Consider the following 23,311-nt stretch of genomic DNA (forward strand, 5'->3'; position numbering starts at 1 on the left):
CGTCTGGCACTGCGGGATTTGATTCCCTGCCGTTGTAGTGTGTTACTGATGGTGACCTTTGTTACTTTGGTCCCAGCTCTCTGCAGGTCATTCACCAGGTCCCCCCGTGTGGTTCTGGGATCTTTGCTCACCGTTCTCATGATCATTTTGACCCCACGGGACGAGATCTTGCGTGGAGCCCCAGATCGAGGGAGATTATCAGTGGTCTTGTATGTCTTCCATTTTCTGATGATTGCTCCCACAGTTGATTTTTTCACACCAAGCTGCTTGCCTATTGTAGATTCACTCTTCCCAGTCTGGTGCAGGTCTACAATACTTTTCCTGGTGTCCTTCGAAAGCTCTTTGGTCTTGGCCATGGTGGAGTTTGGAGTCTGACTGTTTGAGGCTGTGGACAGGTGTCTTTTATACAGATGATGAGTTCAAACAGGTGCCATTCATACAGGTAACGAGTGGGGGACAGAAAAGCTTCTTACAGAAGACGTTACAGGTCTGTGAGAGCCAGAGATTTTCCTTGTTTGAGGTGACCAAATACTTATTTTCCACCCTAATTTACGAATAAATTCTTTACAAATCCTACCATGTGAATTCATGGATTTTTTTTTCACATTCTGTCTCTCACAGTTGAAGTGTACCTCTGGTGCAAATTACTGACCTCTGTCATCATTTTAAGTGGGGGAACTTGCACAATCGGTGGCTGACTAAATACTTTTTTGCCCCACTGTGTGTGTGTGTGTGTGTGTGTGTGTGTGTGTGTGTGTGTGTGTGTGTGTGTGTGTGTGTGTGTGTGTGTGTGTGTGTGTGTGTATGTATATATATATATATATATATATATATATATATATATATATATATATATATATATATATATATATATATAAGTTCGTTTAAATTCGTTTCCAAAACCAACAAAATAATCAAACAAAAACAAAAAACATACACGTGTCAGGACACAAAAGAAAAAAGAAAAAATGCTGCCACCCGAACAAGGCAGAAGTCTGCACATGTTGGCTTTTAATAGCATGCAGCTTCTGCTCTAAAAGACACAAATAAATAAAAATAAAAGAAAATGTGTAACATGCTCATCAGCTTAGCAGTGTCTACATATTTAATTCAGCTTCTCAATCCTGTAGTTTTAGCTGTTGTCTACAGGGTTTTGCTTATTGGTTGTTATTATAGGTGTGCTCTATATCTCAGCAATGTGTCATTCTAGAATGATAGATTTCAAGCTGGTCAAGTGCAAGTTTAGTTATTCTCTGTATTGTCTTCATCTCACATGTCATTACACTGAGTTTCAGCAAACCTTAAGCTTGATGCAGACTACTGTTTAACAATTATCCACCTTACATCATAACCGACTAAGGTGCCTCTTCATATTAATATTATGTCATTGTTAATATTATCATCTTTGTCTTATATAACAGCAATAGCATATTATAATATTTTATTAGTGTGTACCATTATACTACTACTGAGCCAATTTGATAGTTAGGATCACCTTATTCAGCAAACAGATAATTTAGAATTCATCCAATCTGCACAGATTTGCTTTTCCTCTCAACACATTTGTGCCTACTGTAACAGCGGATATGTAAAGCTAGCTCATATTCACGTAACATACCGTACAAACCTTTGGCAACTTCCTGTGTGACTGGAAGTAGAATGGTGTAACGATAAACAACTTGATGTATAAAAAGAAGGAAGAAAAAAACCGGAAAACTCATGCTAACGGAGAAAAGGGAGAGAGGACTATTGTTATATTGTACAAATACGAATTGTTCTAGCTCTTACGTTTGTTCGTTGTCTGATACACTGCAATAAATAATAAAGGTCATTCAACAACCCTCAGTTCTGGCCGTCTCAGTTCGACTGGATGCCACACCTACTTTTTTAGACCGATCTTCTGTTTGCCTCATATCAGACCCAAACTGCGGTCACATTTGTTCTCTCTGTTGCATGGCGGACCAGGCAGTTCTATTATAATGTATTATTTATATTTTATTTTGTATCCATCAAGGGCTTCAGGTGATCTGCAGTATCACCATTTTCCCAAGCTGGAGACAGTTACCTTTTCACACACTGTCCTTGGCTGAACAATGACACAGCCTTAATATACCTTATTTATTTTATTAAAATATTTTTGTGTGAATTATATGCTTTATATTCATTTTATACATTGTGGGCATGGTCATCATGCCAACTGTGTTTCATTGTTAATATCACTTTACAGGTTGTTATCCTTGCTATTATTAATTTCAAATACTCTAAAGATAATTTCTACTGTAATTTTCCCTTTGTTTATCTTTATTTCGTACTTTTTATATTTATATCTACTCAGTGGGGTCTGTTTTCAACCCTTTTAAACTACTTCAAACTACTTTGATCTCTACTTTTCACTTAATAAGGGATTATTACGTTCTTCCTGATATGGGTGGTGCTGCAGATGCGGCTGCAGGAATGGGTGATGGTTTACTAAAAGGATTGTGGGAACTGCACAGTGTCTCGTCTTCTGGTTTTACTAAACTGGCAGTTGAGTTCTGTTCTTCTGACTGTTTATATTTTGTTTTCTTAAATTTCTCAATTTACAGACACTGTTTTGTCCGGCGTCTGGACTTTTCTTTTCTCACCACTGCTCGTCAGCAGGAGTGAGTTTTAATTTCACTTGCTTGATTACCCATCTTATTTATGTATTTACTTATTTTTGTTTAAGTAATATATACACGATACAGCTGCTATCACCTTCGCTGGTATTAGAGACGAGAGTGGTTGCTCACACGCCCTTCGACTTTCGGACTATTTCCGAAAGCGGTGTGAACTTTACGAGACGGAACTCGACCGTTCTCTCAACTCACCAGCACGTCAGTGAATAGCAGTAAAAGAAAAACACAGTAGGAGCAGCTCAGTCTCTTATTGGACCGCGAAAATTCAGCTTGCTCCGTTAATTAAAACAATACACACACACATTCACATTCACACCTATTTGCGCGACCTGAACCCTTATCGTAAGGGGAGCTACCAGTCCTTCTGTGGACGAGCTACTTACTCTCTAGACCCAGTCTAGACCCAGCTGGGGAGCTACCCAGAGCTCCAAACCGTAAACCCACAAAAATGGGGAGCTACCAGTCGACGAGCTACTTCCACTATTTTAAATTCCCTGAATTTAAAATACGCTTTTACGCAAGATTGTGTCAGTGTGTCTGTATCTACCTAGTCAGTGTTGCCGGATCTGGTCCACCTCGATCGGGCCCCACCGCCGTGGGTTGCTTTCTAAGACGTTGGCCAAGACCCGAATTTAACGCTCTTGGACTTTTATCACACACCTAGTGTGTGAGCTGTCGACAGTCATGCAACGTGGACTGGTCACGGAGATGGGACACGATGGAGGTGCTCCGGCTCCGAAGGACCAAGAAATGTTGGGAGAAAACTCTGCAAGAAACCCAGGAGAAATAAAGACACAATGAGACAAAGTTACTTTCTTTATCAAACGTGTACACGGGTGAGCTGCGAAGAACAACTCACACCATGGACAGTGGCTTGGCATTTTTTATAGGCACAGAGCACAGAGACTGAGAACAGGATAAGAAAATAATAAACAGATAAAATAAAACAACTCCATATATGGTGCTGGTCTCGTCAGCAGAGAGCTGGGAGAGATAAAACAATCTAAAACAATATGTCCCAGAAACAATATGTCTTTGCTGGGAAAGTCTAAAACGACACTTCTAAACCAATCTAACCACAGACAAAGGGCATCTTTGTACATTTAAAAGAAGGTAAAGAAACATAGAATCATTTTTCCTCTAACAGGGAGGGACCTGGAAAAAGTCTTAAGCACAGTACAGAAAACACAGACAGAAAACAGCCCACACAGTCCTCATGGCCACAGCCGTAACACCCTCCTTCCCAAAATCAAAGACATCTCCTTGATAAATGGCCTGTATTTATATAGCGCTTTACTAGTCCCTAAGGACCCCAAAGCGCTTTACATATCCAGTCATCCACCCATTCACACACTCACACACTGGTGATGGCAAGCTACATTGTAGCTACAGCCACCCTGGGGCGCACTGATTGATAGATGTTTTGGATAAGGCGTCCGCTAGCACGTTCTCAGTGCCCTTTTTATGACGGATTTCCAAATTGAAGTCCTGCACCAGGAGGGACCACCTCATCAGCCTTTGGTTCGAGTTCTGCATCCGCATTAGGAATACCAAGGGATTGTGGTCGGTATAAACAATTACAGGCCAGGGACTGCCACCGACATACACCTCGAAATGCTGCAATGCGAACAGCAGAGAGAGAGCCTCTTTCTCAATCGTACTGTACCCCCGCTGATGGACATTAAATTTCTTTGAGAAATAGCCCATCGGGTGATCCACACCATGACGGTCCTCCTGTAGCAACACGGCACCTGCCCCGTTTGCACTGGCGTCCACTTCCAACTTAAAAGGGCGTGCAAAATCAGGGGCAGCCAGCACTGGCGCACTGCACAGGAGAGTCTTAACTGCTAGAAACGCACTCTGACACGTAGAGGACCACACAAAAGGTTTCAACACACTAGTGAGGCTAGTGAGGGGTGCGACCACTTCCGCGAAGTTTTGACAGAAACCCCGGTAGTAGCCCACCATGCCGAGGAAACGGCGAAGCTCACGCCTAGTCTGAGGGGCAGGAAAGTCCAGGATGGCCTGGATTTTGGCCGAGATAGGGCGCACTTGCCCCCAACCCACCTGCTTTCCTAAGTACGTCACCATGGCTTTACCAAAATCACACTTGGCGAGGTTGAGGGATGCCTTTTCCAAGTGATGGAACACATCAGTGAGTGTCTCCATATGCTCTGACCAGGTGTCGGAATAGACGACAATGTCATCTAAATACACTTCACACTTGCAGACGCCGCCCAGCACGATATTCATGAGCCGTTGAAATGTGGCGGGAGCGTTGCGCAACCCGAAAGGCATGACAGTGTACTGGAGAAAATGGTCAGGAGTAACAAAAGCAGAGATTTCGGCCGCACGTGATGTTAGGGGAACTTGCCAATAGCCCTTTAACAAGTCCAGCTTAGTAACGAACGTCGCAGAACCGACCCTATCAACACAATCCTCCATTCTGGGAAGAGGATTGGAGTCAGGTTTGGTCACGCTGTTCACCTTCCGAAAATCCGTACAAAACCGTGGGGTCTTATCCGCTTTAGGCACTAGGAGACACGGGGAACTCCACGCACTAGAGCTAGGGACAGCAAGAGAATTTTCCAACAGATAAAAGACTTCTGTCTGGAAAAGAGCACGCTTAGTTGGATTCACCCGGTAGGCATGCGGTTTGATTGGAGGATGGTCCCCCACATCGATATCATGCTCCAACACGGTGGTACAGGATGGAGTGTCCGAGAAAAGATTAGGATGATTTTCAATCAACCGACACACGTCATTTCGGACATCATCGTCTACCCCAGTGAAATGTGACCTTAAATCACGTAGGATTTCAGAATTCCTAAGTCGTGCGCAGCCCACAGCACAACCGAAAACCAAATCGTCATCCACTGGGTCATACCGAGTTTCAAAAACTGGCACCACAGTCGCAACTGTAGAATTTTTTATTAATATCTTTAAAACGATAGCAGCAAACGTTTGATAACACTTTTGTTGGATTTGAAGAAGGTGGGGGGGCCAACTTCACTCACATGAATAGGGAGGATGGAGTAGGTTGAAGTTTATTATATTGATCATTTTTGCTGAACTATGAAATATTTTGGGTGCAGTGTATTTTTTGCATACAGGTATAACAATAATAATAACTTTACTGTTTTTTTTTTAACTTGAGTATGAAGTTATACAAAAAGCAGCAAGATATTTAAAAAACAGTTTTATTGATTAAAAAGCACACTATCGGATTCATATCGGTATTAGCAGATATCCAAATTTATGATATCGGTATCGCACATAAAAAAGTGGTCGACCCCTCAGGGTTAAAATGTAACTAGGTGGATATTTTCATTGACATCATGTGTTTACATCACATAAGGTTTCTCCTCAGTGTGGGTGATAGGGTTGTAGCTTGAACCTACTCGCTGGAACGTTGAAGACAATATAATTACACAGCAAGCAAAACACGAAGTAGGCAAAGTTCTTCATGTTTCTCGTGCACGGGAGAGAACCGGACAAACACCGTTCCTTCGCTTGACCCCAGTTGCTCTCGACCGCTCCCTCGTAACACTGCTCTTTTATTGAGGTTACATGAATATGCATAGGTTCATTAACATACGACGTCTACATACAAACAAAGAGTACCGTGTGTGTGTGTGTGTGTGTGTGTGTGTGTGTGTGTGGGGTCAGAGTGTGACCCCATAAATGACTTCCCTAAACCTGCTGGTCTGGAAGTCCAGCAGTTCATCTAAACAAAAGGCACTTAGCCTAAAACAAACACAGCCACGTTTATCCTACCATAAAACAATAAAACAAGGTACGACCTCTTCTCATGCTCCCAGGATGTAGGTGTGCATTCCAGTGTGGAATACACACCAAGTCTTTACAGCCTGCTAAAGATCACACATCCTATCACTACACAATCGATTATACACCTCAAAGCATATATGGTTAAATATTTCTAAGCATAAATGACAATCAACAATACAAAACCTAACAGTGGGTAAACGTGTTGTTGCAAGCTTGAGTCTGTTGTAAACTGTTTGCCACAGCAGTACACAAGATGTCTGGTGTGAATGCGTAGGTGTCTATTTTGGCTCTCTATGTGGCTGTATCACACTGATGTTTGCACAGAGCAGACAATGACGTGAATGTTTTGGCACATTGGTAACAGTGAAACAGTTTTTTAGTAACGTGGGATCGTTTGTGTTTGGAGTATGAAATGACATTCCTGAAGCTCTTGTCACACTGGTCACAGCTGTAGTTTCCTTCCATGTGTGTATGTTCATGATTGTTACGACTACCTGAATGTGAGAAGCTTTTGTCACAGTGTCTGCACTTGTATGGTTTCTCTCCTGTGTGGACTCGTTTGTGTGTTTTAAGCCCACCTGCAGTAATGAAAGATGACCCACACTGATCACAGAGGTGCTTTTTAACCCCGCTGTGAATCAGTTCATGTCGCTTTAAGACAGTTATTGTGTGGAAGCTTCTCCCACATTCTTTGCAGTTTTTCAGTTTGTCTCCAGTGTGTTTACGCTGATGTACTTTTAGACTGTCTTTTCGACTGAAAGCTTTTCCACAAAGGTCACAACGAAAGTCTTTCCCGCCACCACAGCGATGACAGGGTTGAGAACTGGATCCATCTGTGTCGCTCTGCTTCTAAACAAAGACACAAAGACAGTGTAAGTCAGTCCTTCAACATTTTTATCATGAACGTCGCCTGAAATAAAGAGCATCTCTGCAGACGTCCAATTACATTTTACTGTTTCAGTTAACACAGTTTACTGGGCTGCAATAACTACAATACTACCACCATAATACTACAGTAATACTAAAATCATAACTGAAGTGAAAATCTGAATAATCACTCAGAGCTGCTTTTCCATGCATTAGAATTGCTAACATGCTAACACAGTTTAATGAGCAGAGTTGTTCCAAACAGTCAGGCTAAAATGACAAGATAACAATATAAATACATACCTCACAGTAACTGCACTTGTAGAGTCTCTTTCTGGTGTGAATCTGTTGGTGTCGTCTCAGGTAACCTGGAGCTTTAAAAGTCTTTTCACACAGGTCACATTTATAAGGTCTCTCCTCAGTGTGGGTAAACATGTGGCGTTGTAAGTGTGTGTCTTTAGCAAAGTGTTTGCCACACTGACCACAGCAGTACACATCTTCTCTGGTGTGAATGCGTAGATGTGCATTTCGGCTTCCACTCTGGCTGAAAGTTTTTCCACAGATGTCACAGCTGTATGCCTTAATTCCAGAGTGGGTAACTAGATGCCTCTGTAAGCTGGCACTGTGAGTGAAAGCTCTGCCACACTGATCACAGCTGTACGCTTTAACTCCACTGTGGATGAGTTGGTGTTTTTTTAGAACATCCTTCCAAGAAAAAGTCTTTCCACACAACTCACAGCTGTACGCTTTAACTCCACTGTGGATGAGTTGGTGTGATTTTAGTGAAGCCTTCACAGTAAAACCCTTCCCACACTCGTCACAGGTGTGTGTTTTCTCTCTCTTTCTTCTGTGAGGTTTGTCGGCCTCCTGAGAGCGCTGACTTCTCGCTCCATGTTGGTCCTGCAGTGACAGAGATACAAACAGAGGCAGTGAGTGAAATGCAGTCGTGGAACAAACTCAACCTTCAAACTCCCTCCATTAACACTAGTTTTAAACCTGAAGGTGGAGTGTGGCACCAAACACCTTAAAGGTCTCTTATCCCCACCTGCTGGTAGTTCTAACACATTACATCCAACCTGCTGTTAAAAATAATTCATGACTGTTCAAACACTAAAATCAAGCCCATCCCTCCTGCTGTACACAGTTATTAATGCTAGCATGCTAACACACTCAGAAAAGTATAAATGTTTACCAAGTCTATACTTTTATGTTTCCTGTTTCCTATTATATATTTCTATCATTTTGTCATTTTTCAATATTAATAATTACAATGTAACATTTAAAAGTTGATTCAGTGAAGGAAAATATTTTACTTTTGCCTCCTACATTAGAAAAAGAAAATTGTATTTTGTACTCCTTACATTTACAAAACATGTGTTACTTTTAAGGCATCTGAGGGGTTTATTTCATCACTGCAGGCATCAAACATCAAACCAACTTGAGAAACGGGAAAAGTAAGACATGAAAGACAATCCTGATCGTGTACTAATCACCAGGGTTTGAAACATAAAAAGAGATGAAAGAGGCAAAACTGTGAGTCATAGTCAGGAGTTAAAGTGAGACGTTGTTCTTCTTTCTTTTTTGCACAGCGCCTGAACAAACAGGTAATTTCAAATGCAGCGTTTCTATCAACAAACATCAGCAAACACACAAACTGTTTGTGTGCAGTTTGTCTCACAGTGTGTTGCTGGCTAAAGGTCCAGCTGCTGTACATCACAGGGAGAGAAAAGAAAGAGAGCTAACTTCACTCAGAGATGGAGAAAGTAAGACACACAGGACAGGAGAGGAAGAAGAGAGGTTAGATTTAAAGGGAAGGACTGCTCAGTGGGATTTGATCAACTGGAGATTAAAGTTTACATGTAAGTCCTCATGTGTTGAAATCAGATATTGAGTCTGTACATGTGACATTGTGTTTTTTCAGGTTGTGAAAGATGCTGCAAAACAATCTGAGGCAGATTAACTGTGTTATTTAAAGACTGCATGAAGATCCTCTGCAGGTTAGTGCAGGATAAACAGGTTCGTTTGCTGAACTGTGATGGATTTAAAGTAAAGAACAGTGTGTGACTGGTGCACAGTGACTGTGGTGCTCATGTCACAGTTAGATTACATCAAGTGTAGCAGAGATTCATTTAAACTGAAGCTCATGATGCTGACATTCATTCACTGAGTTCCACCTTCATACCAACAGTATAGTGTCTAATATAAAGACAGTGTACTGTCAGTGTAGAGGATGGAAACCAGCCAGGACAGCTCATGAAACATCTGCTGACATCTGGTTGAATTCAGTTGTGTACATCCACAGAGAGCAGCAGGTCAGCTGATCACAGCCTGTACTTGAAGAAAATCTACTGGAGCTCTCAACAGAAATTATTGTGAGCTGTGATTCTTTTCCCCACGCTGAGCCACTACAGCTGATTTTAGGGTTCCCACCTGCTCAATCCCACTTTAACCTCTTCCCTGCTCATGTTCCTGTTTAGAGGCAAAGTCACCCTCTACAATGTAGGCAACAGAAAATACACATATGTTTTATTTTCCTTCATTTTCTACTTAACTGATAAAACAGAGAACCTTTATTAGAAAGAAATAGTTTGTATTTGATCTACTAATATTATTTTATTATTATATTAATATAGTACAACATTCAGTTAGTTTTGGATAAAAACGTTCTTCGAGGAGCTACTTTTACTACTGTTCCTCAGCCCTCAGCCTTAACACTGGCTCTCCACAAGGCTGTGTACTGAGTCCCCTACTGTACACTCTGTACACACATGACTGTGTTAGTTTCCACCCAGACAACGCAGTCATCAAGTTTGCAGATGATACCACTGTGGTGGGGCTCATCAGAGCTGAAGTTCAGAGGCTTTCAGATTGGTGTGTAGATAACAACCTGGACCTCAATACCACCAAGACAAAAGAACTGGCAGTTGATTTCAGAAGGAGGAAGTCTGAGCTGCAGCCTGTCAGCATCAACGGGGAGTGTGTGGAAAGGGTCTCCAGTTTCAAGTTTCTGGGTGTGCACGTAGACACAGACCTCCAATGGAGCTCTTACATCTCTGCAGTTTTAAAGAAGGCCCAACAGCGTCTCCACTTTCTGAGAATCCTCAGAAAAATGGACCCGAAGAAGGAGCTGCTGACCGTCTTCTACCGCTGCTCCATTGAAAGTGTGCTGACATATTGCATCGGTGTGTGGTTCTCCAGCTGCACCACAGCACAGAGAAAGGCACTCCAGAGGGTCATCAATATGGCCCAAAAAATCATTGGACATCCTCTTCCCTCCCTGAAGGACCTGTACAGCACTCGCGTCTCAAGAGGGCACGCAGCATCCTACGGGACGGTACACACCCAGGACACGGGCTGTTTAAGCTGCTACCATCTGGCAGGAGGTTCAGGCTGCTGAGGTCCCGAACAAATGGACCCAAGGACAGCTTTTACAACAGGGCGATAGCCCTAAACAGCGCTAACAGCTGGCCTGACTGACTACCTACCTGGACTTTTTTTTTTTTGGAAAGGGGGGGGGGGGGTTTACAACGGTAAAATCAGTATCATATATATTATTATATTTATAACAAGGTGCAATAATAACAGTGTGCAATACAAATACACTTGTTCTTCTTTATTATACTGTGTTGTGTTGTTTGTGCTGCGTTGTGATGTGTCAAATCTTGTCGTGTTGTGTTACATGTAGTGCAGATGTAGGACAGTTTTCCAATTTCATTGTACTATTGTACTATGTATGACTGTGCAATGACAATAAAGAGTTAACTTAATAGTAAAGAAAAACAATTGCTTGTGACTTCTTAATGTTTGTAAACACAATTTAAAAATATATAATAATATACAACACAGTGATATAACAGGTTGGGAGGATGAGAGTTTTAGACGTGACTGATTATTTGGTGAAACTGTGATATTTTCCTCACCTCCTGTGTTGAGCTCATTGTTTCCTCTGTAGTGACTCAGCTGAGTCCAGATGGCTGAAAATGTTCCTCTGCTGCTCCGTCAGACTCTTCTCCTCCTGCTGATCAGCTGGGACACAAAACAGATCTTTGTTAGGCTCCACACTGCACTGAAGAGTCAAAGTGTCTCATATGTTCATCTGACAACACAAAGTACAAATTTCACTCTGATTGCTTGTAGAAATCTTGTGAGACGTGTTGTGCTGCAAAGTGAGGAAACTCTCTCACTCACTTATACTTCAGGAGGAACTTTGTGACATTGGCTCTAATATTCTAAGCAGCCCTTTACTATGACAGGGCCAGAAAGTCCTATTTGAAGGTTTGGGAGAAGGACCATGTTAAAGGTGGATTGGGGTTTATACACTTTGTTATGATACAGGTAAGGCTGTAAGAGCCTGAGAAGGTGTCCTGAATGAACCTCTAAAACCAGTTTTCAGCTAACGACTCTGCTTCAGTCTGGAAAACAGCAACTACAAGTTTAAAGACTCCATCAACAATTCACACCCAGCAACTAGGGCTGAACGATATATCGCATTTGCGATAATATCGCGACATGATCAAGTGCAATTTTCTAACCGTAAAGGCTGCGATTATACTCTGGACATGTCCAAATTCATGGGCTGCATCCTCCTGAGGCCGCATTTGTAGACCGATTACGTCACAGCGACGTGCCGAAGGCTGTCCAAATTACTACCATATCCCAGAATTCATAGCGCGGCCCAGCCAAACTCCAGTTTCCAGCAATGGCGGCCGCTACTAAGTTTTAAAATTACTCATACTAATCTTTCTGGGTCACAAAATAAACTTTTAACATATTTTCAGGCGAGAAAGTAGTTGTGTAAACATCAAATATCTGCTCGGTTTATCAAGATATCCCATATTTGCAAAAGTGCTTCGACGTTTTCAGAGGCGTCTGCTACCCACCAGCTCGACAGCTAGCCGGGAGCTCGAGGGTTACTGATGCGGCCGAGAACGGCACAACTCCCGGCACATCATTTTCAGATCACCGCGGAGTTTCGCTGCTCGGGTTAAACGTAATATATAAGTCACTTAGACAACCTAAAAATGTTATTGTTGGGCTTTTTTCAGTGTTTTGTTTGTTCGTGAGTAAATCAGTTTGGCTGAGATTAAAGTTATTAGATTAGATAAAATAAAACTTTATTAATCCCCCGGGTGGGTTCCTCCTTGGTTTTCACACAGCTGACTAAACGTCAAACAGAAAACTTATTAAACAGAAGTATGAGACAGTCGAGAATTTACACCAGTGTCTGGTTATATTTTAGATAGCAAGAAGCAGACGGCCGAGTTTATTAAACTCCACCGAGACAGTGGTGACGCTAATCAGAACTAGACCGTCCAATTTCACGCCTTTAAATTTTAAAGGCGTGTTTGTGTGTGTGTTTATACAATTGCTATTACGTTTGCACTTTATGTGTAATGTTACTGACTGCAGAGATCAGTAAGATGTGTGTATTTTTTATTTATTAGTTTTATTTATTTAATATTATTTTTTAATTGAATGACTGTCTAGTAGTTCACAGATGTCGAAAAACTGAGTGTGGTAAAGCCACTGATTTTTTTTATGTATATTTCTGCAATCTGCACATTGTACTGACTTTCATTTTAATGTTTACACCAGGGTTCCTTGTCAGCACTTTATGCTCAGATGTTTGTAAGCTAAAAATAAACTATTGTGTATGTTCAAATATACTGTTGTGATTGAAGAAGTTAAATAAAAATGTCAGTCATCAATTCATGCATCACCTCATGTCATCATAACAGAGGTCTGTCTTCCAGGAAAGAACAGTTTAAAATTAATGTAATATAGTATTGGCCATGCTATATGATGTATTGCTTGTCTTTGTTTAATAATACAGAAGACAAAGACCTTAAAAAATAATCGCATATCGCAATATTGGGGCAAAAAAATCGCAATTAGATTATTTTCCATAATCGTTCAGCCCTACCAGCAACAGCCTGAACAGCTCCTCCTGTGGTTTCCACAAACAGGGACAGACCTGTTACTCCCCCACCCCACACTTTCCACACCTTCAGCCCCCCAGTTCCACCCCCCACCCCAACCATTCATAATAACAGAGGCCCACACCTGATCACCACTTCACAAGTCTCTCCAGCCCCCATGGTGCCGCTCTCCAAACTCCACCATTCTCCAAAGTTTGCATCTTTTCATCTGGACGTAGCTTTTTGTGGGAGAAACATTTCCTCACTCATCTACGTGACTTCTTCAGTTTCAGCTGACTGCAGGTTTCCTCAATCTTCAACAGAACATTTACATAATGACTGAAACGAGCACCACTGAAGGAACAATGGGCTGGGAGGTCAGTTATTGAGCATTAATATGCAAATTCTCATGAACATTGATCAACAACCACTGATCAAAGCTCATTCATCAAATGCTGTGATTGCAGCGACTCCCCAACTCTCTGAATGGTACTCATTGCCATTGATCAGCGGTCTTTGATTATTGAGCTTTGATCAGTGGTTTCAGTGCTTTCCTTCCTGCTTTGACTGCAGCTGTGTTTGACACAGGAAGACATTTTTACATTCTTCACACTCTCCTGCACATTAACCACCACAATATATTTTATTCTCTGTGCTTTCAAATATGAACACTGTTTACTTTCATCTCTGTTTCATTAGTTTTTGTTAACATCTTCCTGTGCATCACTTTACAGCAGCCACACTCATTAAAATGAGACTTTGTAGGAGTTCACTTCCTCTCATGTGTTCATCCACAGCAGCTGGACAATAAAGTTTATTGTGACCCTGATACTGCAGCAGATCGCTCTCATCCATTTCCTGTTATCACTTCAAATAGAAATGAGGCTGTAGAGGTTTGGTGCAGGCAGAAAAACAGCTGCAGGGACAATGAAAAGACTTTTCTGCTCCAACTTCTCCCAGCATGCTGAGCTAATGATTAGTTGGTGTTCTCCAAACACTCTCTCACTCTTCTCTCAAAGACACCGAGGAGAGCAGCAGAAGACCTCATTCAGGAGCTAAACTCAACATGAACTGAACTCACAGTAAAGTTAGCTCGGTGCTTACCTTTAGATGAGCCCACAAACCGAGAGAAACTCCGCGATGAAGCTGCAACTCTTTCCAAACACAGGAAACAGATCAGGGAGCAGAGACCCACGTGGTTTACGCTGATCTCAGCTACGATCCAGGAGACAAGGGTGGGCAGATCGATGCAGATATCGATCCAAGCGTTGGTGCTACTTTATTCTCTTTGAATGAAAAAACAGCTCTCTGTGCAAACGCCTCTCGTGGAGCATTCTTACTTTGTTCCGCCCAATGACTGTAGAAAACATGGACGACGCGACAGCGCCTTCTTCTTATTCTTCTGTATAGGGTTTATTGGCGGTTGGCAAACAGCAAAATGGTGCATTACCGCCACCAACTGGTGTGGAATGTGACAAAATAAAATAAAATAAAATATTCAAATTCTCCCGAATTCTTCCCCTGGAGCATCTTCCTTGGAGGGTTCAACCCGGGGTTGTGGTCATGGCATATTAAGGGCTCTGTTGGCTCTCAGGTGACTGTTTCCTCGTGGCTGCGTGCAACGGGGCTGGGGGAAGGTCTGTGCTGACGGACGTGGGTTACTGACCTGGTAGCCTGGCTGCCCCTGGTTGGGTCCGGGAGGGGCGTGGGATTCTGGGGGTGCTCCGTCTCTGGGCTGGGGCCCTTGCTGGGCCTTGGGGGCTTGCGTCCTGGTTGGTGTGTTGCCAGGGTTGTGGGCGGATGGATGTATAGGGGCCCAGCCCTGGCGCAGGGTCCACTAGTGCATCAATTCAACTGGTGGGGGAGGTTGTTACATCTTGCAGGAGCTCTCCTCTCTTCAGGAACTCATTATGCAGGAGGGGGAGATACAGGAGAGGTGGAGGAAGATCTCAGCCTGGGCGTCGATTGTCTTGTGTAGTCTGGAAGATGAGTGGATGATGGGGTGGGTGCAGTTTTCTCTGTGGTGGGGTTAGGTGGACTGTCCCGGGCTCTGTGGGGCCAAGCGACGTTGTTGAACTGGGCCCCGGTCCGGATGGGCCTGGGCCCCCTTTCCCTGGCGGGTTGCAGAGTATGGGGGTGCCTACTGGGGTCAGCGGGGGAGCTGGCCCCAGGGAGGGGTCACGTGCCCCTCCCTTCCTTCCCTCCCCATACCCAGCTGCCTCCATCTTCCTGCTCCACCACAATCACCCACACATGCAGGGCCTTGGGGTAAAGGTGTGTCACCAGGGTGCAGGGGAGGCTACCCCCCCCTCTGTCCCCTTCTGGCTGCCTCTGCCTCAATTTTATCCCACAACTTAGACATTCACATTACTCACACTCTCATTACACATACATATAGGATCTTGGGGGTGGGCACGATACACGGACTCCAAAAGACCATCAGGGTGTACAACCTCCCCCCTGGCGTCGTGTCCCACCTCTCAATTTTAAATACACGTAGACATTGAGGGCTATCAGGAGGGGCTATGCGCTTACCTGCTGCTCTCTGGCAGGTAGCTCCATGCCCTTCTGGGTTTTAAATGCACCTTAGAACACACATGCATCAACACTGCATATGAGCAGGCGGAGGGAGGTTTGGAGTCTTCACACACCCCGTTCTCTGCAGCCTGCTGGAGCGGGGGGCCAGGAGGAGGAGTTGGCCATCCGACTGGGGTCTGGAATGTGGGGCCTCCCTGCTGCTGCGGCAGTCTGCTTCTCCCCACCGCAGGGAAACACCACCTGGGTCTGGGTGCATTTTCCCCCTCCAGGGGGACCCGGTTCTTAGAGTATGCTTGGGGAGTGTGATCGTGTGTACAGTGTCTCTCTATGTCTGTCTCCACGTTGGGTGAGTGTTGAGTAATTGCATATGAGAGCATGAGGGTGGGAGCTCACGGGCACGTCTCTGCAACCCCCCCTGGCTTCTGCTCCGCGGCTGCTGAGTGAGCCCTCATCTGGGACTCTCCTCAGCTCTTTGTGGGACAGTGGCGCGGCTGCCCCTCTGTTGGTCTTCCTTGGTCTCTTGTGTTCTGGGGGCCTCTGGATGTCTGGAGTTTGATCTCCTCCATACCTGCTTCATGCCCTGGAGGACGGGGCTGTGCCCCCCCCACACCCTCTAGCAGACCATTACATGAAGGAACCTTTTAAATACAAGCACGCTCATGCTCACAGGTGTACACACGGGTGCTCACACACACAAACTACACCCTTTTTGGCTCCTCAAAGTACACCGTGCGCTGTCGATCTTACGCGCTGCACAATAATGTTTAATATTTAATATTTACTGTTATATTCCCATAGATCATCATGATGATCGTCACTGATCCTTTTCCCCACCTTGATATTAAATCCAGGAACTATAAATGCTATCCCACTTTGGTTGGCTGTATTCTTTGATGCAACTGTGTAGATTTTGACATAAATCTACACAGTTGCAGGAATATACTGATTAATATATTCCTGCACTGTATGTGAATTTAAGATAACACCCTTCTCCTTGGTCTTTTTGTTTAACAATGTAAAATCTACTACTGCATCAGGGAGCATCCATGGTGGTATAGTAGGCAACGGTACTGTTTGATGTATGTTTATCTTGTCCAGATTAAGTTCAGCTGTTTTCTGTCCCACTGTCCACCCAAAGCTCTTCAATTGCGTTTTCTCTTTTTCCCAGCATGGTTGGAAAACAGGTTTTGTCAGATGATCGTGACCATGTCCTTGTAAACTTGCCCAGTAATTCAATATCAGTTGCTCTCTTCTTATTTGAAATGGCATTTCCCCCATTTCAGCCTGTACTGCTGCTGCAGCTGTTGTTTTGAATACAACTGAGCAAAGTCTAGTATTTTAAAAGGTAATGAAATCTTTCATCAGCTTCATAACCTTTAACCCTGTATTAGTGTTATTGTTTTTGAAACTGACCTGTAATGTTGTCTGTCATCACTGTCAGTGCTGTATGTTTAATATCATTGTGGCTTCTGTGAATCTGTTTTACTGTTTCTGAACTCTCGCGTCTTCTGTTTACAGTCTTTGGTTAGAGAAGTGCTTTTAGCTGCTTATCAGAGGAAAATGTACTTCCTGAACAAAAATGCCCCCTAGAGGCTGAAGACGGCAATGCATATATCATGTTTTAGATTTTTTTTTGTTTCTGTTTATGCATAACAGTAAAGTGTTTAGGATGTTGTGGGGATAAAAACAAACACTTCAGTCAATCCACACTGGGACCCTGAAATGTGTGAAGATCTAAATATTTGTCAAAGTAAGATTTATAATATTTGATGTATAACTGTGTTTTATAGGGGAAAAACCAAAACAAGGTTGAGTATAGAGAGAAATAACAGAGTAAAAGAGATTAATGAAATATTACACAGACATAAAGAATCCTATTTTAAAATCAGTCACTCCTGTTAAAGATATTATTAGAATATGTTTACAAAGCTCTAAATAACATTTACCCTGCAATAACACAACTTGGAAACTCCCATTGTAAATTAGTGCTATATATAAAAGGAAATACATACATGCATTAATAAAAAATAAAAAACAATTTAATGACATTAATATAACCACTAAGAAAACCTAACTCATCGAATCAAACTCAGCCTGCACAGTAAAATACAGTCAAATTGATCAAAAACTGAACTGATGACTTCCTACTTAGAGACTCATTTCAGTTCAGTGATGGTGGATTATAACCTCCATTCAAATCATTCAAAAAAGAGAAGAAGAAACTGTAGAACATGTTATATTACACTGTGAGAAGGTAAATGATCCAAAACCTCAGTAACATAAAAATGAAACTGGATCTTATTGATTTACTGCAAAGTTAAGAAGTGAAATTGATCAGGCCTTATTCCAGTTTTTAAAAGAGAGTAAATTGTTGCTGGTCGACGCTCCAGTTCACACTCCACACCAGTTGGTGGCGGTAATTCATCATTTTGTTGTTTGACAACCGCAAATACAATAAACGATGTAAAGAAGAAGAAGAAGAAGAAGGAGGAGGTGGAGCAAAGTGTGAATGTTGCACGAGAGGAGGTTTTTGCACAGAGAGCTGTTTTTTTATTCAAAGAGAATAAAGTAGCACCAACGTTTGGATCGATATCTGCATCGATCTGCCCACCCTTGTCTCCTGGATCGTAGCTGAGATCAGCGTGAACCACGTGGGTCTCTGCTCCCTGATCTGTTTCCTGTGTTTGGAAAGAGTTGCAGCTTCATCGCGGAGTTTCTCTCGGTTTGTGGGCTCATCTAAAGGTAAGCACCGAGCTAACTTTACTGTGAGTTCAGTTCATGTTGAGTTTAGCTCCTGAATGAGGTCTTCTGCTGCTCTCCTCGGGGTCTGTTCACAGTTTATTGTGAACACGTTGAGAGAAGAGTGAGAGAGTGTTTGGAGAAAAACACCAACTAATCATTAGCTCAGCATGCTGGGAGAAGTTGCAGCAGAAAAGTCTTTTCATTGTCCCTGCAGCTGTTTTTCTGCCTGCACCAAACCTCTACAGCCTCATTTCTATTTGAAGTGATAACAGGAAATGGATGAGAGCGATCTGCTGCAGTATCAGGGTCACAATAAACTTTATTGTCCAGCTGCTGTGGATGAACACATGAGAGGAAGTGAACTCCTACAAAGTCTCATTTTAATGAGTGTGGCTGCTGTAAAGTGATGCACAGGAAGATGTTAACAAAAACTAATGAAACAGAGATGAAAGTAAACAGTGTTCATATTTGAAAGCACAGAGAATAAAAATATATTGTGGTGGTTAATGTGCAGGAGAGTGTGAAGAATGTAATAATGTCTTCCTGTGTCAAACACAGCTGCAGTCAAAGCAGGAAGGGAAGCTGGTTAAAACTGTTGAGTGTGTGAGTTTAAAGGCCCCATCATTAAAGCACAGGTAGATCTGAGTGTAATTGCAATTCTTCATTCTATGAAATGAATGTTTAGCATCGAGTGAATTCAGATGTTCTGTTCAGTTTTCTTTCTATAGTGAAAGTTCACAGCAACAGTCGTCTTAAACTGCTTCATATTGTGATCCACTGTATGGTTTATGATGGAGACACTGAGTCTGGTTCAGCTGCTTTGTTGGGGTCTGTATGTTAAAGAGTCTGTTTACATGGTGGAGTAGAGCAGGGCGATATGACCAAAAATATTCGTCACGATATACATTTGAAAATTTGCGATAACAATATAATTGACACTAGACAAAATACTTTAGAATCAGAATCAGAATGGGTTTATTGCCAGATGTTGAGGTTTACAACATTAGGAAATTGCTGCGGTGCTTCAGTGCAGACAATAAGAATTAAAGTGCTATGTAGAAAGAAAGATATGTGCATGAGATATACATGAGATATATACATGAGAATAAGAATTATGAGTGCTACGTAGAAAGATATATACATGAGTGCAGGTGGTGATCAGTGCCAAACATGAAATGATGCAGTGACACAGCGTAGGGTCATGTGTTAGTGGCGGGGACAGTCATGTGGTTATTGTTCATGTGTCCCACAGCAGAGGGGAAGAAACTGTTCTTGTGGCGAGAGGTTCTGGTGCGAATGGACCGGAGCCTCCTGCCTGAGGGGAGCAGGTCAAACAGACTGTGTCCAGGGTGAGAAGGGTCAGCTGAGATCCAAGCTGCACGCCGCAGTGTCCTGGAGGTGTACAGGTCCTGCAGAGATGGGAGTCTGCAGCCAATCACCTTCTCAGCAGAGCGCACAACACGCTGCAGTCTCTGTTTGTCCCTGATAGTGGCTCCAGCGTACCACACGGTGATGGAGGAGGTGAGGATGGACTCGATGATTGCAGTGTAGAATTGCATCATCGTCTGTGTTGGCAGGTTGAATTTCTTCAGCTGCCTCAGGAAGTACATCCTCTGCTGGGCTTTCTTGATGACGGAGGTGATGGTGGGCTCCCACTTCAGGTCCTGGGTGATGGTGGTACCCAGGAAGCGGAATGAGTCCACAGAGGTGATGGGGGTGTCAGTCAGGATGATGGGGGGGAGTGGAGCTGTGTGCTTCCTGAAGTCCACAATAATCTCCACTGTCTTCTGGGCATTCAGCACCAGGTTGTTGTGGCTGCACCAGGACACCAGACGTTCAACCTCCCTCCTGTAGGCAGACTCATCCCCGTCAGAGATGAGCCCAATGACGGTGGTGTCATCTGCAAACTTGATTAGCTTAACAGACTGGTGGGTGGAGGTGCAGCAGTTGGTGTACAGGGAGAAGAGCAGAGGAGAAAGAACACAGCCCTGAGGGGAGCCGGTGCTGCTGGTCCGGGAGTCCGAGACATTCTTTCCCAGCCTCACATGCTGCTTCCTGTCCGTCAGGAAGTCAGTGATCCACCGGCAGATGGGATCAGGCACATTCATCTGGGAAAGCTTGCCTCGGAGATGGTCTGGAAGGATGGTGTTGAAGGCAGAGCTGAAGTCCACAAACAGGATCCTGGCGTAGGTTCCTGGGGAGTCCAGATGCTGCAGGATGAAGTGTAGGGCCATGTTGATGGCGTCGTCTACAGACCTGTTGGCTCTATATGCAAACTGCAGGGGGTCCAGGAGGGGGGCCGTGAGGGTCTTGAGATGGGAGAGAACTAGGCGCTCAAATGACTTCATGACCACAGATGTCAGAGCCACGGGTCTGTAGTCATTTAGTCCAGTGATCCTAGGTTTCTTGGGGACAGGGATTATGGTAGAGGACTTGAAGCAGGCAGGCACATGACATGCCTGCAGTGAGGAGTTGAAGATGCCAGAAAACACTGGGGCCAGCTCGTTTGCACAGTGTCTGAGGGTGGCAGGAGACACACCGTCTGGGCCGGGAGCTTTCCGAGCATTCAGACTCCTAAACTGCTTCCTCACATCTGCTTCATGGATATGAAGAGTTGTGGTCGGAGGAGGTGGTGTGAAATCCTCTTTTGTGTGGGGTGAGGGGGCGGGTGTTGCAGGTGAACAGTTTGAAGGTGGTGATGGCTCTATGGAGGGGGGAGAGGTGGGGGAATGAGTGTCCAAAGTGCCTCTATTGTTGGGGTCGTTGGAGGTGTGAAGGCTGCCTGATGGCTCGTCAAAACGACAGTAGAAGTCGTTAAGGGTGTTGGCTAAGAGCAAGTCGTCAGTGGAGTGGGGGGTTTTAGGCTTGTAGTTTGTGATATTCCTAAAACCTTTCCACACAGAGGCCGAGTCATTCTCTGAGATCTGCTGCTGCATCTTCTCAGAGTGCTGATGTTTGGCAATGTCCACTTCCTTAGTGAACCTGTACTTGGCCTCTCTGTAGCAGTCCCTGTCTCCGCTTCTGAACGCCTTACTCTTTTCCAGCCACAGCTTTTTGAGTTTAGGGGTACAACTCCACAACTTTATTAGTGCAAAAAAAACCCATCAATGTATTTTCACTTAAACAAGCAGCTGTTTTTTATGTGCATTAAAGTTATATAAAAATGTAACAGTGCAAATTCCTTGCTGACAGTTTAACAAAAAGGCATTTCCAGTGGAAACTGGCCGACATATCCTCAGCATAACCATGTATAACAGCGGTCCCCAACCCCCGGGCCGTGAGTCGTTTGGTACCAGGCCGCGAGAGTTGAGGCTCAGGTGTGAAATGTATAGTTTTCAGGGTTTTTATCGGTTTTCAGCGTTATGTTGTTATCGTTTTTATCGTTAACTTGGTTTTCCTGGGTCTTTTCACGTGTGTTATGAATAAATCTTATTTTTTTCGGTACCGGTACTAGTTTTATTTTGTTGTATTTATCCGCGACACCTTAAAGGCCGGTCCGTGAAAATATTGTCGGGCATAAACCGGTCCGTGGCGCAAAAAAGGTTGGAGACCGCTGATGTATAACATCCACAAAAGTTAAGGAGGTTATACACACACAATACGGTAACATTATGTTGAAGCACAGTACGTATCACTCCGGGAGGCTCCTGCCTACGATAGCCGTAATGTAGCATCCCTGGCTGAATGATGGTCTCTTATACTGATGCTTCACAGAGGTTTTATTGGAAATGTTTTTATTGAAACATTCAGTGAAGACACCGTAAGAGCTAGGAGCAAAACAAAACCAGCAATATTAATACCATAAGATCAAAGGAAACAAATTTCTCCTGCTCACATATAGCATATACATCAAATTTACATCACTCAATTCATTATATCACCTCACTAACTTACAACTACACATAAAGGTCAAGGTCAAGGTTAACAACATAAACTCTATTAAACGACATTTTGATTGCATGTAACTTATTCCGTTAAAGGAAACATTAACAAACCTTGTGCCACTGTCAGCCAGGTACTAATTGGCAAAGTAAACGTACATATTTTTCACTTTAAGGCACACTATTTTACCATATCCTAAAAGAAACGTTACTAACAGCCCTTTAACGGTTTTGTGCCAGTTTCCTGTTTCAAAATAAAAGCATGGATTTCAAAATAAAACCGAAGTGCCTTTCAAACAAACGTAAAAATATTTACAAATTTAAAGGTCATTTACACGTAATGCTCCGACAATCCATCAAGCGGTGCGGGTTCGTAGCATAGCAAAGTCGTACTGAAACATTTTACAGATTTTCGAGCGCCGTGTACGTAAAATTGTTTTCAGGTCAGTAAACACAACCAGAATTCATACATAAGGCACACGGGATTATAAGGGGCACTGTCGATTTTCAGAAAATAAAAGGATTGATTTTAAGTGCGCCGTATTTTCCAAACAACATGGTAATAACGACGGCCCGCTAGCATGCTCTACCAAAAATAGTGCTTTGTTGTGTGTCTGACGGACGAAAGCTAAACCAGTTTCACACCACTGAAGTTGCAGCATTTTTACAAACCAGTTCTGGTTCATCCGTTTCATTTAATGATCCACTTTCGCTCTTCTCATTCGCTGCCATGCTTTTTCCGCCATGTGCGTATGAAAACAAAGCCACTGCGCATGCGCGTTTTAACCACATTCTATCGTGATGTTTCATTTCCTTATCGTTGCCCAACATTATACTGGTATCACCGTGAACGGTATGATATGGCGGTGGTGGTGGGACTGGGGGGCTGAAGGTGTGGAAAGTGTGGGGTGGGGGAGTA

General features: G+C 43.4%; 1 protein-coding gene across 2 annotated transcripts in view; it reads right to left on the reverse strand.

The window, feature by feature from the left end:
• The window catches only part of LOC146701517 (uncharacterized), a 23,026-nt gene extending 8,411 nt beyond the window's left edge, over window positions 1-14,615 (reverse strand). The window contains exons 1-4 of one of the 2 annotated variants that reach the window (XM_085467859.1): window positions 14,336-14,615; window positions 11,234-11,339; window positions 7,617-8,213; window positions 7,025-7,295 (exon numbers count right to left, since the gene is read on the reverse strand). In XM_085467859.1, the coding sequence (XP_085323985.1) occupies window positions 7,025-7,295; window positions 7,617-8,213; window positions 11,234-11,251 (886 nt within the window). In that variant the 5' untranslated portion in view covers window positions 11,252-11,339; window positions 14,336-14,615. Of the gene's footprint in view, window positions 1-5,843; window positions 7,296-7,616; window positions 8,214-11,233; window positions 11,340-14,335 lie in introns of those variants that run through there. The other variant, XM_085467858.1, reaches the window with a different exon arrangement.
• Between the last annotated feature and the right edge of the window lie 8,696 nt (window positions 14,616-23,311).

Source organism: Copadichromis virginalis, linkage group LG9, assembly GCF_057382275.1.
Source record: "Copadichromis virginalis isolate Kocher_CV1m ecotype Utaka linkage group LG9, C_Virginalis_male_GT1.1, whole genome shotgun sequence".
Taxonomy (NCBI): Eukaryota; Metazoa; Chordata; class Actinopteri; order Cichliformes; family Cichlidae; genus Copadichromis; species Copadichromis virginalis.